We start from the raw sequence: 14,025 nt of genomic DNA on the forward strand, positions 1-14,025 counted from the left end.
GACCCTAAAGGGTATGATCAAAGGATTACCTGAAAAGCTCAGGCGAAGATGGGATATCCTTCTACCCTGCCTTCTGTTTGCTTACAGAGAGGTCCCACAAAAAGGAGTTGGCTACAGCCCCTTTGAATTGTTGTTTGGGCACCCTGTGAGAGGCCCACTGTGTTTGGTGAAGGAAGGATGGGAGTTACCTCTCAAAAAGCCTAAGCTAGACATAGTGGACTATGTACTTGGTCTCCGCTCCAGGATGGCTGAGTATATGGAGAAGGCATCTAAAAACCTTGAGGCAAGCCAGGCCTTACAGAAAGCTTGGCATGACCAAAAGGCTGTCTTGGTTGAGTATCAGCCAGGACAGAAGGTATGGGTGTTGGAGCCAGTGGCCCCAGCAGCACTCCAAGACAAATGGTCTGGACCCCATACAATCCTGGAAAAGAAGGGAGAGGTCACCTACTTGGTGGACCTAGGAACTCCCAGGAGTCCCCACAGGGTACTCCATGTTAACAGGCTTAAAGCATATGTTGACAGGGCAGACATGGGCTTGCTCATGGCTACAGATGAGGGACAGGAGGAAGAGAGTGACCCTCTCCCAGACCTGTTGTCTCAGAACCCTGAAGATGGCTCAGTTGAAGGAGTGACCCTTGGAGGCAACCTCACTGCCCATCAGCAGACTGAATGTAGACAGGTTCTACAATCATTTTCACATATGTTTTCCTTGATACCTAGTCAAACTGACTGGTGTACCCATGTTGTGGACACTGGTGACAGTCTGCCTGTAAAGAACAAACTTTACAGACAACCTGACCACGTCAGGGACTGTATAAAGGCTGAGGTACATAAAATGCTGGAATTAGGTGTCATTGAACCCTCAGAGAGCCCCTGGGCTAGCCCAGTGGTTCTGGTCCCCAAACCTCACACCAAAGATGGCAAGAGAGAGATGAGGTTCTGTGTGGACTACAGAGGACTCAATGCTGTCACCAGGACAGATGCACACCCTATTCCAAGGGCAGATGAGCTCATAGACAAACTAGCTTCTGCAAAGTTTTTGAGCACATTTGACTTGACAGCTGGCTATTGGCAAATCAGGTTAGCTGAGGAGTCTAAGGCCAAAACAGCATTCTCAACCCCAGGTGGGCATTATCAGTTTGTGGTGATGCCCTTTGGTCTGAAGAATGCACCTGCCACCTTCCAAAGGCTGGTGAACCAAGTCCTTACTGGGTTGGATGACTTTTGCGCAGCATATCTTGATGACATTGCTGTCTTTAGTTCCACCTGGGAGGATCACCTGATCCACCTGAAGAAGGCTCTTGAGGCTCTGCAAAGGGCAGGCCTCACTATCAAGGCCACTAAGTGCCAGATAGGGCAGAGTAAGGTTGTGTATTTGGGCCACCTTGTAGGTGGGGGCCAAGTTCAACCACTGGAGAGTAAGATACAGTCCATCAAGGATTGGTCCCCTCCAACCACCCAGACTCAAGTTCGAGCTTTCTTGGGCTTGACTGGGTATTACAGGAAGTTTGTTAAGAACTATGGGTCCATTGTGACTCCTCTTAATGACCTGACATCCAAGAAGATGCCCAAAAAGGTTCAGTGGACAGTAAGCTGTCAAAAGGCATTTGATGACCTGAAGGAGGCCATGTGCTCTGCACCTATCCTGAAAAGTCCTGACTACTCCAAAGAGTTTATTGTCCAAACAGATGCTTCTGAGTTGGGTGTGGGAGCTGTGCTGTCACAACTTAATGTAGATGGTCAAGACCAACCCATTGCTTTTATTAGCAGAAGGTTGACCCCCAGAGAGAAGAATTGGTCAGCTATTGAGAGGGAGGCCTTTGCTGTGGTGTGGGCCCTGAAGAAGCTGAGGCCATACTTGTTTGGCACTCACTTCAAGATTCAGACCGACCATAAGCCCCTCTTGTGGCTAAATCAGATGAAGGGTGAAAACCCCAAACTGCTTAGGTGGTCCATTTCCCTACAGGGGATGGACTTTACAGTGGAGCACCGGCCAGGTACTGACCATGGGAATGCAGATGGTCTCTCCAGGTACTTCCACTTAGGACATGAAGACGAGACTGGTCAAGGCTAGTTTAATGTCCCAGCGTTTGGGGGGGGGTTGTGTAGGAGAGTAGGGTCTGCTATCCTATGGTCACCCCAAATTTTTGCTTTTTGCTTCACTGGTTTTTGACATATTGAGGCTGTGGGCCTGCCAATCAGACCCCCAGCCTGCTGTTCTCTCTACTAAATTAAAACTATGCACCCTAGGTGCATAACCAATTGGAAGTGGATCACCCTGTCAGCCCCTGTACCAGTGTACACTAGGTACCCAGGGCATTGGTGTACCCAAGGCCTGCCGGGGGCTGCAGCATGTATTATGCCACCCCAGGCTTGGCCTAACAATCTGACACAACTGGCTGATCACTCAGCTGGGGTAAGTTGGTGTAATCACCTCTTACTTAGGTGTAGTATACCTATACCTAACCTTAAATGGGACACCTGGTAACCTCTAAGTCACTCCTATGGCAGGCCTTAACAATCCTGAAGGCAGAGTGCTTGGTTCCATGTGAGATGGTGCTCTGGCATGAGCTGAGCCTGTCTGCAGTGGTCGGAACAACTTCCTTCTGCTGTTTCCAGATATCGTCATACCATATACTCTTAAGTGCATTATGAACCTCGCGGTTAAATGCTATCTTTGGTTTGGCTTTATCAAAACATGTCGAGTAAGGTGTCATACGAATTGGAATACTAACCCCTCGCCAATTCTGGCGACGGGGTTAGCATTCCACCCTTCTAGAGGGACACGACATGTACAGTACCTGAAACCCGGGTAAAATCAGACATAGCCTCAGCTCCACAAAATGGATGCTGCCACCACAGACACAAGTCTGCCCTCCTGCTGCTGGGAGTCCTTCCAGCTTGGGAGGTGTGGACAAAGGGTTTCCTGCCAGGGGAGGTGCATGCACCACCCCAGACAGGATTTTGTGTATTGGTCAGGTAGGGCTTGAAAGAAACCAGACATGCCTGTGGCTCACAAGGAGCCTCGGGGCATATGCCAGTTCAAACCGGTCCTGGGGCACACCAGTCCCGGGCCTGGGGCGAGCTGGACAAAGGATTGGGGGTGTAACCACCCCCCTTCCTGGTCCCACCCATAGGGAGGGACCTAGCAGGTAGTCCGGCCCCTAGAATCCGAATAAAGGTAGGAGCTGTGTCCTAAGACTTTAGACATCCTGGAATCAACTTGAAACTAAGAAGAAGACGGGAACTTCGACATTCTGCTGCACAGAAGACTGAAGAAAATCTCCCCTGTGGTCAGGGAGTGACCACCTTGCTAACGCAAGCACCATCCAGCGAATCACCGTCTGCTTTGCCGCCGCCTCCCGCCGGAGCCCGAGCCCAGAGACTGACAAGACCTGGACCTCCAGACCTCTCACCGCCCGATCCACAGTCCCTGAAAAGAGGAGACCCGTGGAGGCACCGAGACACGTGGAGCCAGCCATCTTGGAACGACTACGACAAGCTGACAAGTGCAACAACCGAGGCTCCCTCCAAGTTGTGCTTTGGGTCCTGAGAAGCCCAACCCTCGAGCAGCATCTGCACCAAAGGTGAGCCCTCCAGCATCTCCACGATCTGCGTGGGGCCCTTCTGCCTTTTGCCACTCGACGCGCCTAACCGGTTGCTGGCCCGCTGGCTAGTGGCCATCTTGGTGACGAAATCTACGACAAACACCGCTGGTCTGGTTGCTCCAGACTGGCCCTTGCTCCCCTCCAAAGGAGCAATCCCTCTGACCTTGCTGGTCAGAACCAACAGCTGATTTCCGAATCCTCCTGCAATTGCTTTTGCCAAGGCTTGTTTGCTTCGATCAAGTCGCCGACACCGCCGACAGCGAGAGCCTGCGTGGGACAGCTCGTGAGCCGACTCCTGGACGTCGTCGACCTTCAGGGACCACGTGGCTGCGGAGACAATCTACCCCTCATCACCTGTTTGCACCCGACATCGCCTGGTACCCACCTGGTGCCACGCTGGTCACTGGCTAGTGACTGTGAACACTGTCCCCTCTGCTTACAGGTCTTCAACATCTCCGATCCACTCTTGGATCCACTGCATCTCTCCCGGACCGACCGCCTGCAGCATCTTTGTCTTCAAGCTCCACGGAACAGATAGAAGAAACCCGACGCACTTTGAGGCCTATGCACCCGCTTCCTGTGGGTGAGGTAAAGCTGGTACTCCGGTGCCCATGTGTAGTAATACATCTCTAGTGCCTGTGTTCCAAATCTTAAGTTCCTAGTCAACCCGGAAGATCTCCTTTGCAGTAACTTTGTACTTTTTACGCACCCATTGAAACCTATGGGAGCACGCGTGTGACTATTTGCTCTGCACACGCCACCCGTGGACCTCCTGGTCACTAACTGACGTTAGCTCCTTGTAGGCCCAGCGATTCTAGAGGCCCTAGGCCTTTTCCCTTTTCTGTTCGTGGTACTTATACCACTATTTTAGTATATGGTTTGAGTGGCCACCAGGGCCTATCCATATAAAGTGCAACTTCTGTGTATTCTGTGATAATCTTGTTTGACGATTTGTGCTCCTGTGCTCATAAAGAGACTAGGGGTTACTTTGATAAATAAATACATATATATTTTGAATATATATCTGTGTGGTGTCCTTTCATTGGTATAAAAGGGGGTTGCATTTGGTAAAACAGCTGGCTTAACACGCTTCACGAGTTTAGCCTCAAAGACTGCTTAGCCTACGCTACCACTAGGGCAGCTAGTCCAAAAAGGTTGACTTACAACCACACCATAAGGGTTGCTTGGCATGGTACAAGGTGGTCACTAGAACTAGTGAACAGCATATACCAGGCCAACTTCTCACAGTGTTCTTTTGAAAACTAGAGCATAAGCTTTAAATAGAGTTATCAGACCGGTGATGTTTACTGAGGAGTTCTTTGATAAAAAAAAATACTGGTTCAGGAACACATAGGAGTGGATCTCTGAACCAATCGGACAAGGCTATGCCTTTTAAACAAGTGGAAACAATACTGGCTAGGGAGACTCATGTTTTCCAGCCAGAGTTTGAAGTTTCCCACAATGGTTGTCTGTGGGCATCTGAAAATCAAAATAACAAAAAAATGTGAGTCTCTGGCTGTCGGGCAAGAGCTCATCAGCCGGTTGTCGAAAGGCTTCAGTTATCTAACCACACAAGGGGCAGAGGGAGGATTAAATGTTGGCCAATACACCCTCCCAAAATATACATACATCACAGTCACTAAAGGTATTGTATTGCATTGCAGCATTTCTATAATGCTTACCACTCCTATGTGGGGTGCTGAGGTACTTCCATACATGGGTAGCACGCTACACAATGTAGGATGTGTGGTTGGAAGGATGTTGTCTTTGTTTTGATCCTACGTGGACAGTATTTTCCATCTTGTGCGTGATGACCACCAAGTTGCGGTTATTGTGTTATGGGATGCATAGCAGTGTGGTGGATGATGAAGTGTGAGCGGCAGATGCGCAGTTGTATGGTTTTAGGTACTCCCTGCAGGTCCCTTTATGGTATTCTGTATGATACAGTCTGCTTAGCTAGTTACCGCACAGGGTTTTCCAATTTGAGATTTTGTGTATACTTGTGGTCTTGAGCTGGCATGGTTAGAGGGAGAGAGAAGTGGAGAGATATGGTTGGAAGGGCCTTTTTATCATTCCATATCTGAGTGTCTTTGTGAGATGTAAAGAAATGGTCATAGTATAGATATTTGGGGGCGTTAGTGGTGGGCTATTTTAAAGTTCTATGAATTGCCCAGGTATGTATGACACATCTCTTCAGTTATTCCATGCCTGTTAATTTGTGATATTGGTTTGTTTTGGCTGTACAGTGTTGGTGACGGATAACCTACACAGCAGAGGTGTCTTATGTAAATTTAAGAGGTATAAGTTACAATTTGATGTTAACCGTTGTACATTATGGTCTTAGTGTTATTGTGGACCATGGCTGTTATATATGCAAGTCCATAACTACAGCATGTCAAGGCGAACCATAGGTCAGCCCTTCTTCTCTTACTGTATATCGAAAGCAGTTTCCTGGTTGAGTTGTTTCCAATTCTTGCATCGTAAGCGGAGGATTGCACTTGAGTGTGCAACTGTTTTCTGGGCTCTCTTGCTGGGATGTGGGTGGTGGTGCCAGGTATCTAGACAATAGCCATGTTTTGAACTGTCTTCAGACTGGAGTGTTTCTATGTTGTCTGGTCGCGAGTTCCAGAGGTTTGTGGCTTGTACTGAGAAAGCAGTGACTCCGATGGATTGCTTATAGTAAGGTGGTTTGAAAAGTGGTGCAAGCCGAAGCGCCGTGTTCGGTTCGGTTTGCATTGCTTGAATTTAACTTATAGTGGTGCTTTTCCTTGGGTAGCTCTGCAGACAATGCAGAGTGCCTTGAACATTGCCCTTCTAGCTACAGGTAGCCAGTGAGCAATTGCAGGAATGGAGTGGTGAATTCTCTTGGGTGAAGTTAGGGAAGAAGCCTTGTTGCAGCACTTGGGATGAATTGTATTTTCCAAATGATGAATGAGGGTGTGCCAAGATGTGTGATGTTGGCATAGACAAACTTGGCGATCACAAGCGTGAGAAAGGCTAGGAGGAAATGCTGTTATGCAAGGTATGGGAGGATGCAATATAATGTTCTCATTGTGTAGAAAGATTTCTTTATGACTTTAACATGTGGTATCAAGGATAGGTCTGAATCCATGGTTACTCCTAGATTTCTAACTTTTCTTGTAGGAGGAGCTTCAAGTTCCTTAAGCCATATGGTGGCAGGCTGGCACTTTTGCCATTGTCCGCAGGTCATAATCTGTGTCTTTGTGGAATTTAATTTGTAATCATTATTCATCCTCCAGGTGTTTATGGCACAGATAGCGAACTAAGAGAGAGAGATTACAAGTGAGATAAGCTTCCCGACAAGATAATCATTGATTTGGACAGCTCTCAGTTACCAACAATTTATCTGGAAAGTGAGTTGTCCCTAAAGGTTTTTACCTTTTATAAACAGGAAAAAAGTATATAGGTTAAGAGGAAAACTAAAGGCTTCTGAAAGAATTCTGAAACCTATGTGGTTACTTAGGAGGAACAGAAATCTGGCTCTACGGATCCTCTAAAATGTTATTCAGAAACTGGACAGAGACTTATTCCTATCAAAACATTATGAGGAGCTACTGAACATTTGCTTAGTTTATACTCACAAAATTCTGCTGAAGCTGTAGTATTAGTACTAATGAAAAGGTAAGTACATGAACCCTTCTGCGTGGTTTTATTTGCTGTGATTTTAACTCTATTTTTGCGATGATTTTGAATGTATAAAAGAGTGGACTTGTTTTTATTGTTTAAAAGGACTGGTTGTCTAAAACTATTGCTTATAATGAGGTTTTCCCGATGATTTTCAGGAGAAACACTTGAAATCATAAAGCATAGTGTATTAAAATGTAAATGTTATTAATAGTCAATGAGCACTTTGTGGTGTACAACAAAAATGGATGGAGATAAACAGGTTTACAACCTAAAACATCCCTTTCCTCTTTAAGAATCTGCCAAAATATTAAGCTTCATACTGTAGAAGAAACCTTTTTTATCAATTGTAATGAGAAGCAGCATGAAGAAATTAATCAAAAAGAATTTATTAATTTTCGTGCTGAACTTAAGGTCTTACAGTGGAACATCTGGAACTATTTTCTTTATATCCGATGTCTTCTTTTTACTTCAAAGAGATCGTGAGACGAAATGCAGTCTCTAGGTATGATCAGACCCAAAAAGTTTGTCTTAACACTGATGTAGATTTGTTTGGGTGCAAACTATGCACTGCTTTACATATTCTTACGCTTCATTTTGTAGATCATCTAACAACTCATATATTCCTTTTTGTGACAGAACTTAATTCTGGAATTTTCTTTTTTTTTGCCATTACATCGACCTAAAAAGGACATATTCTCTATATACAATGCATCAATCAATTATGAAATTAAAGTCATGTAAGGTAAAACGTTTCTAATTCTTTTTCTCTTCTTTATGCCTAATTGATTGTTTATTTTTTTTAAATTAATTGTTGTTTGTTGGGTCTCACCCACAGACGGCGGTATTCTCAACAGACCTATTGTATTTAAGGTGGAAGGGCTAAGGGGCCATCTCAAAATGCACTGGCTTCTTTTAATCTTCCTTTTCTAGCCATTGGCTTGAGATGTTGTCAAGTACTTCTTAGATCTGTCCAGAGGTCACCTCGTTCCATCAGTGGTTTCTTTGTCCTTCTACTTCCTATGGAGTTCTTGCCTTCGCTGTGCATGAAGGAATAATTTCCCGGAAGCCTCTGTCTGCTTACCACTGCTCTCCCGCCCCACCCTGACATGGCTCACTCTCTTGCCACCTTCCTCATCCACCGGTTCATCTGGTACACTCCAGTCTTCCGTCCCACTTAATTGTCTTTGTTGCTTTTTTGTGTTAAAGGGCTTGGTTGTTGCTCACTCCATTCTGGCTGCTTCCTTATTTTTTTGCGTGTGGCACTCCCACACGAACATTATGATTAACTTATTGTTCAAAAAAAGTGAGCCATCTTTCTATGATTTTTGCCATAAATAATGAAAAAACAAACAAGCTGTAGCAAAGACAATAGCTATGTACCCCAGTATCACAGACTAACCTACTGACTTTGTCAGTGTATGTTTTATGTCTTCAGTTCGTTATAGAAAGTACTGAAGTTAGCAGGAATGAAAAGACGTATGCATGGCAATGGACCAGCAAACAAGATAAAACCAGTCCACCTGAAACTCGCATGGCACAATGTTCCACTTTCCACAGGAAGCAGAAGAATGCCAGCATATAGCTAACAATATATTTAACTGCAGTTGTATACTTGTTTAGGAATGCACAGGTATATGTGTACATACATATATCTATGTGTATGCAAGGCACAGGCATATATTATCATAAAAATACAATGTTAACATTTATTCTATAAAAACCCTGAAAAGTCAAAAATATAAGTCATACAAGTTGCCTAGCACGGGCTTTAAAAATACTATTTTTCCTGGTTAAGGCAGCAATGCAGACGTTTGCTATTACTACATCTCAAAATCATCTTTGAATGATTTTGCCAGCTACTAGTTGAGCATATTCTGGCACATCATATTGGCAAAATATAGGAGATTTGTGCAAAATAGAAGTGTTGACTTTTTTCTTGATTTTGCAAACCTAGGATGAGATTTGTGAATTTGGATAGCTGTAGGTTAGCTGTTGAAATCTCAGTAACAATTTGCAAGTCTAATTTGCACATAGACATTTTTGAAAATACCGCTCTCCTGCTCAAGTAATCACCCCCCCAAAAAAAATATATATTCCGAGACCCAAAAGTGATTGGATAGGTTTGGTGAAAGGTCATTTATAAGGAATAAAGTCAGTTACAGTCTTGGCCGGCTGCAACTCCGCAGTTAGTTATGTCTCATTTCCCAATGAAAAGGTGTTTTCTTGTTTGTTAAAAACAGCAGTGCGTGGCGAAACAGCAAGACAGTTCCATTGCTAAGTTTTGGCGAGTCAAGTTTGAAGCAGATGTATCTATTTGGCGGAGGTTAAGGGGTAGAAGTAGGTGGGTGGAGGGGGGGTGAAGCGGTCTTTCCCATTTAAGCTCCCAAGAAACGTTTACTCTTGACTTAAGCAAAAAACAACTGAACACAATTACACAGAACCTCACATGAAACTAGAACTTTTGTGATTTGGTGTAAATCAATTCATTACTTTTGAGATATTCAGGTTACTAAGGTAATGTAGGCCTCTTCCTCCTTGTCCCCCTCTTCTTTCAGATAACCATTCACACGTGCCCAATATGAGGGACACAAATCAAAGTGAAAAGCCTGCAACTCACCCATCCACCCTGCTCTGCGATCCACTGTGCAATCCGATTTCGCAGTACAAACGTTGCCACAAATTGGGCGATGCGGCTGAGGAATCCTCTGATGCCATGCTGGTGAAAGACGTAAATGGCCATCCGATACCCAAACCCCAAGAGAGCAATCACTCGGCCCCAGTTGATGCCATCTTCAAAAAGACTGGAAGACAAGAAGGCATATTGGTTAAAATGACCTTTAGATAGTCTAGAAAGGATGTACCTCAAAATGCCTACATCAGCAACCTACTTTCATCTTAAAACTATGTACCTTGACATTATTCATTACTCCTCGTTCTATTCTTGCCAAGTTGAACAGCTAGCAGAATTTATGACCTAAAATTGATGAATTGTTTGTGGCCTTTCTGCAGTAGTCCTTCTGTGGGGCTCCTCCCTGACACGACTATGGCACCTTGTGCGGCTGAAAAACACAGGCAAAATTGGTTGCCAAGGGTTATTTGTAGCAGATACTAACTGTTTGAACTAAATTAGTAACCTGTTTTCATAGGTTAGCAGCTAGAAACTAGCATAGATTGATATGGTATGTATTATCAAGCCATCTAGTTGTCTGTCTCATTTTTTGTTTATATCAAACCTAACCCCACACAATGCCTTACACCTTAACCAATCTTCTGAATGTCTGTGATAAGGACTGTTGTAATAAATATCTTGTTTGCTGCTCCACAACTCCTCAGTTTCACTGAGGTGGTGTGGAGGTTGCATGTTAATAAACAATTGCTTCAAGCTGTAAAGCTATTACATGTAAGGAACATTTTTCTTTTCCAGTTTGAAACTGCTAAGATTCACATTTTCCGCCTTGATTGCCATTCAGTATTTCTCTTCTCTAGAAGAGAATATGAATTTGGAGCAAGACTAAAACTTCTTTCTCCATGTTTCCGTCCCAACCGCTGCATATTGTTTTGCTTGACTGTCCACAAAACAAAGCCCACTGAACGTGTGCACTGAAGGCCACGTCACATCACTGCCTACGTCTTACAGTGGCAGGTTGCAAATGAAAACTAAGCATTCAGCTCTCCAAAAAGTAAGAGGTGCACTTGGATTCAAACATTCTATCCAGTAAGCAAATAACAAATTAACACAATTCACTACTCAGTACATATCTTTTTAATAGGATTGTCCTTGTGTTGAGGTTGAAATCAAATCTATAGGATTCACGTTTCTAGAAACCCTTGTCCTGTGTGTAAAAGGTTAGGAATAAATGCATTCTGACACAGAGTTTGAAGAGATGTTCCTATGGATTTGATAAGAATGATGGCAACACTATAATTTGTTTCACATGGAAAACAGATACTACTTTATGGACAAACTTAGGTTGCGTCCTCAAATCAAATTGTATATATATATATATATATATATATATATATATATATATATATATATATAGGATCTTGTATTTGAATTCATTCCTTCAATACAGAATTTTTTACTCTAGGTAATGGCATAATTACAAATGCTGCCACAAGTGTCACATGTTTCAACATGAACTTAAATAGGCAATGGTTGATTTTATTTGACTCAATCCAGTGAGGAATGGTTTTAGATCCCATGTGGATATTGAAGCTTTCTGGGACAGAATGGGAGTTTAAGCCAGTATTTCAATTCAACAAAGGACCAGCCTTGTGTTTTTATGTATGAAATCTTTACAGTTAGGTATATTTGAATTGATGCACAAGTTTTTCATCATTCAAATTTAACAAATAAGAAGCCCTGCACTATGACTAATTTCTAATGTGGTTTCTGTGACATGGCCATCAAATGTGAGAACACGGTCTATCTGGCTCATATGAGCACTATTATCAACTATCTGTATGATTGGCTTCAGTTTTAAATTACCGGTGAGTGTGAGCGGCAGTTCGAGGTACTGTAAGAGGCGGCAGAGAGGTGTCCGGGAGAATTTAAGCCAGTATCCTGAGCAAACCGATCCAGAGAGCACTGGCCATGGTGTTGAGGGTAGCTAAATGCATAATCTGTGGGGGGTTTTCATGGGTGCCATGCAGTTTTATTTGAAAATGTTGTTCCCAATTTTTTGATTCCTCTCCCATTGTTTATTGCCATTGTAATCCTGAGTGCAGTGTCTTTTTCTGGCATGTGTTGTGACTATAAAAACTTCTGTTGACGGCCCAGTGCCAAATATCTTGTGTGATCCATCATAGAGGTAGGGTCTTTGTCAGCCCCACCCCTCCGTTTTATGCACAACATTTGTGTTTTGTCTTTCTGAATTTGCATCACTTTGTAGTGCTGTTGCGCCTAATAAAAAGTCTTCAATCCCAACACCTCAATTATCCACTGGTTTACATTATCCCTTGAGTTTTGAGCCAGTTCAACCTGTTAGAGTAGAATCATTGTTTATGGTCAAAGTGGGTGTTGAGTATGAGGACGATCTGCCTCTGAGGAACTATTTGATTGTCCAACATCTAGACAGTTCTGTACTTTATTACACCCTTTATCCTTCCAGTAGCCCATATTATTATGACCACTGTCATTTGAGCAATTCTTGTAAAGCTCTAAAGTGTAGCCCAGGGAGGACCCAGCTTGGCAGTTCAGGCTGGATTGCACTGTCCCCATGAGGAGCATGGCCAAGACTGATTTGCATATGGCTGGGTCCAAACTGGAGCAGCCTAGTGAGCAAAAGAAGGATGGATTTAACCCATGGCCAAGACTGATTTGCATATGGCTGGTTCCAAACGTGAGCGGCCTAGTGAGCAAAAGAAGGATGGATTTAACCCAAATCTGTTGACTGGGTGGGAATGTTTGACTCATTCAGTATTCAGCCCATCATTTGTTGCTGCAGCACTTTTCACCCCAAGTGAAAAAGGTATGCCCAGACGTGTATCCCTTGCTCACTATGCAACTGGATTCCAGCTAACCTGGCTGATATGGGGTGCTACCCCGAAACCGGTCCCAGGATGCTTGTTTCCAGTCCAGGAAGGATCTGGCTTGACAGTTTGGGCTGGACTGTTCCCATGAGCAGCAGGGTCATGGCTGATTTGCATATGGATGGCCCAATCTGGGGTGACGTAGTACGAAAAAGAACGATGGATCGAACCCAGATCTCTTGACCGTGGGTGAATGGTTGATTCATTTAGCATTCCGTCCATCATTTGTTGCCGTGGCGCTAAGTGAACACAGGATTCAGTAATGTCTAAATGTTTATTTATTTAAAAAGTTTTGTTTAGCACTAAAACATGTAACTTAGTGGCCACATCCGAGCACCATGTGATGGATTCAGTCTTAGACTACGTTCGTTCTAGGAGCTTCTGAAGAATGATATAGTTCAGTGGAAGCAATATCAGAGATATCTAGTCCTTATAGGGCTTGTTGGTGAGGCAAGCCCAGTTCTCACAAGGTTAAGAGGTTCCCAATCAGTCACTGGTGTGCTAAACATGTTTTGAAAGAGCTATGTATTTTGATCTTTTCTGAACTTAAGGTTGGGTAAGTTGCTCTCTTAACAATGCCTGGTTTGTTCCAGAGGCGCTTGTCCAGGACTCTGAGGGACCGTCCTCTGTGTTTGAACAGTCTGGTTTTGCTTTAGCAGTGATAGGTTCCATACTTCGATCTCAGAATCTTCATAGATCCACAGAGTGAAGTTAGTTTTTACAGGCAGGACATTTCCCATGGAAGGCTCTGTGCATACTGCATTGAACTGAACCTTTTACTGTACTGGAGGCCAGTGGAGGAGACATGACAGCAGTTGTGAAATCTTGTTTTTTAGAATTCTGTTACACTCTTGATTACCTGACTCAGATTTTTTAAGCATTTCTGTATTTATGATTGTAATAACTGCTTAGATAGGCTGCAGTAGTTCAGCCTTTATAAGATTAAGACTCTTGTAAGTTCAATAAAACGACTGGCCAATGGAAGACCACAACATCAATATCAAACAAGATTCCTAGATGTTTTGCTTTTAGAGTTGAATTGGGACTTGTTTCATTGCAGAAGGTTGTGTCAAGAGTAGAAACAGGCTAGTCTTAGGGTCATTCCCAAACATAAGAACCTGTGTTTTAAAGCCATTCAGTCAGAAAGCTTTCCTTCATCTATTGAAACATAGTCCAAGGTATTTCATAACATCTCACTGATCGCCCAAGTCCTCCTTCAGTATGAGAAGAACCT

At 43.7% G+C, this 14,025-nt stretch overlaps 1 protein-coding gene across 3 annotated transcripts in view; it reads right to left on the minus strand.

Moving 5' to 3' along the window:
- Positions 1–14,025, minus strand: part of BAK1 (BCL2 antagonist/killer 1) — a 274,853-nt gene that overhangs the window by 49,362 nt on the left and 211,466 nt on the right. For all 3 annotated transcript variants that reach the window (XM_085651163.1, XM_085651161.1, XM_085651162.1), the window contains exon 5: positions 9,874–10,057. In XM_085651163.1, coding sequence (XP_085507289.1) covers positions 9,874–10,057 — 184 coding nt within the window. The remainder of the gene's footprint in view (positions 1–9,873; positions 10,058–14,025) is intronic.

The sequence above is a fragment of the Triturus cristatus genome, chromosome 1_1, assembly GCF_964204655.1.
Source record: "Triturus cristatus chromosome 1_1, aTriCri1.1, whole genome shotgun sequence".
Classification (NCBI taxonomy): domain Eukaryota; kingdom Metazoa; phylum Chordata; class Amphibia; order Caudata; family Salamandridae; genus Triturus; species Triturus cristatus.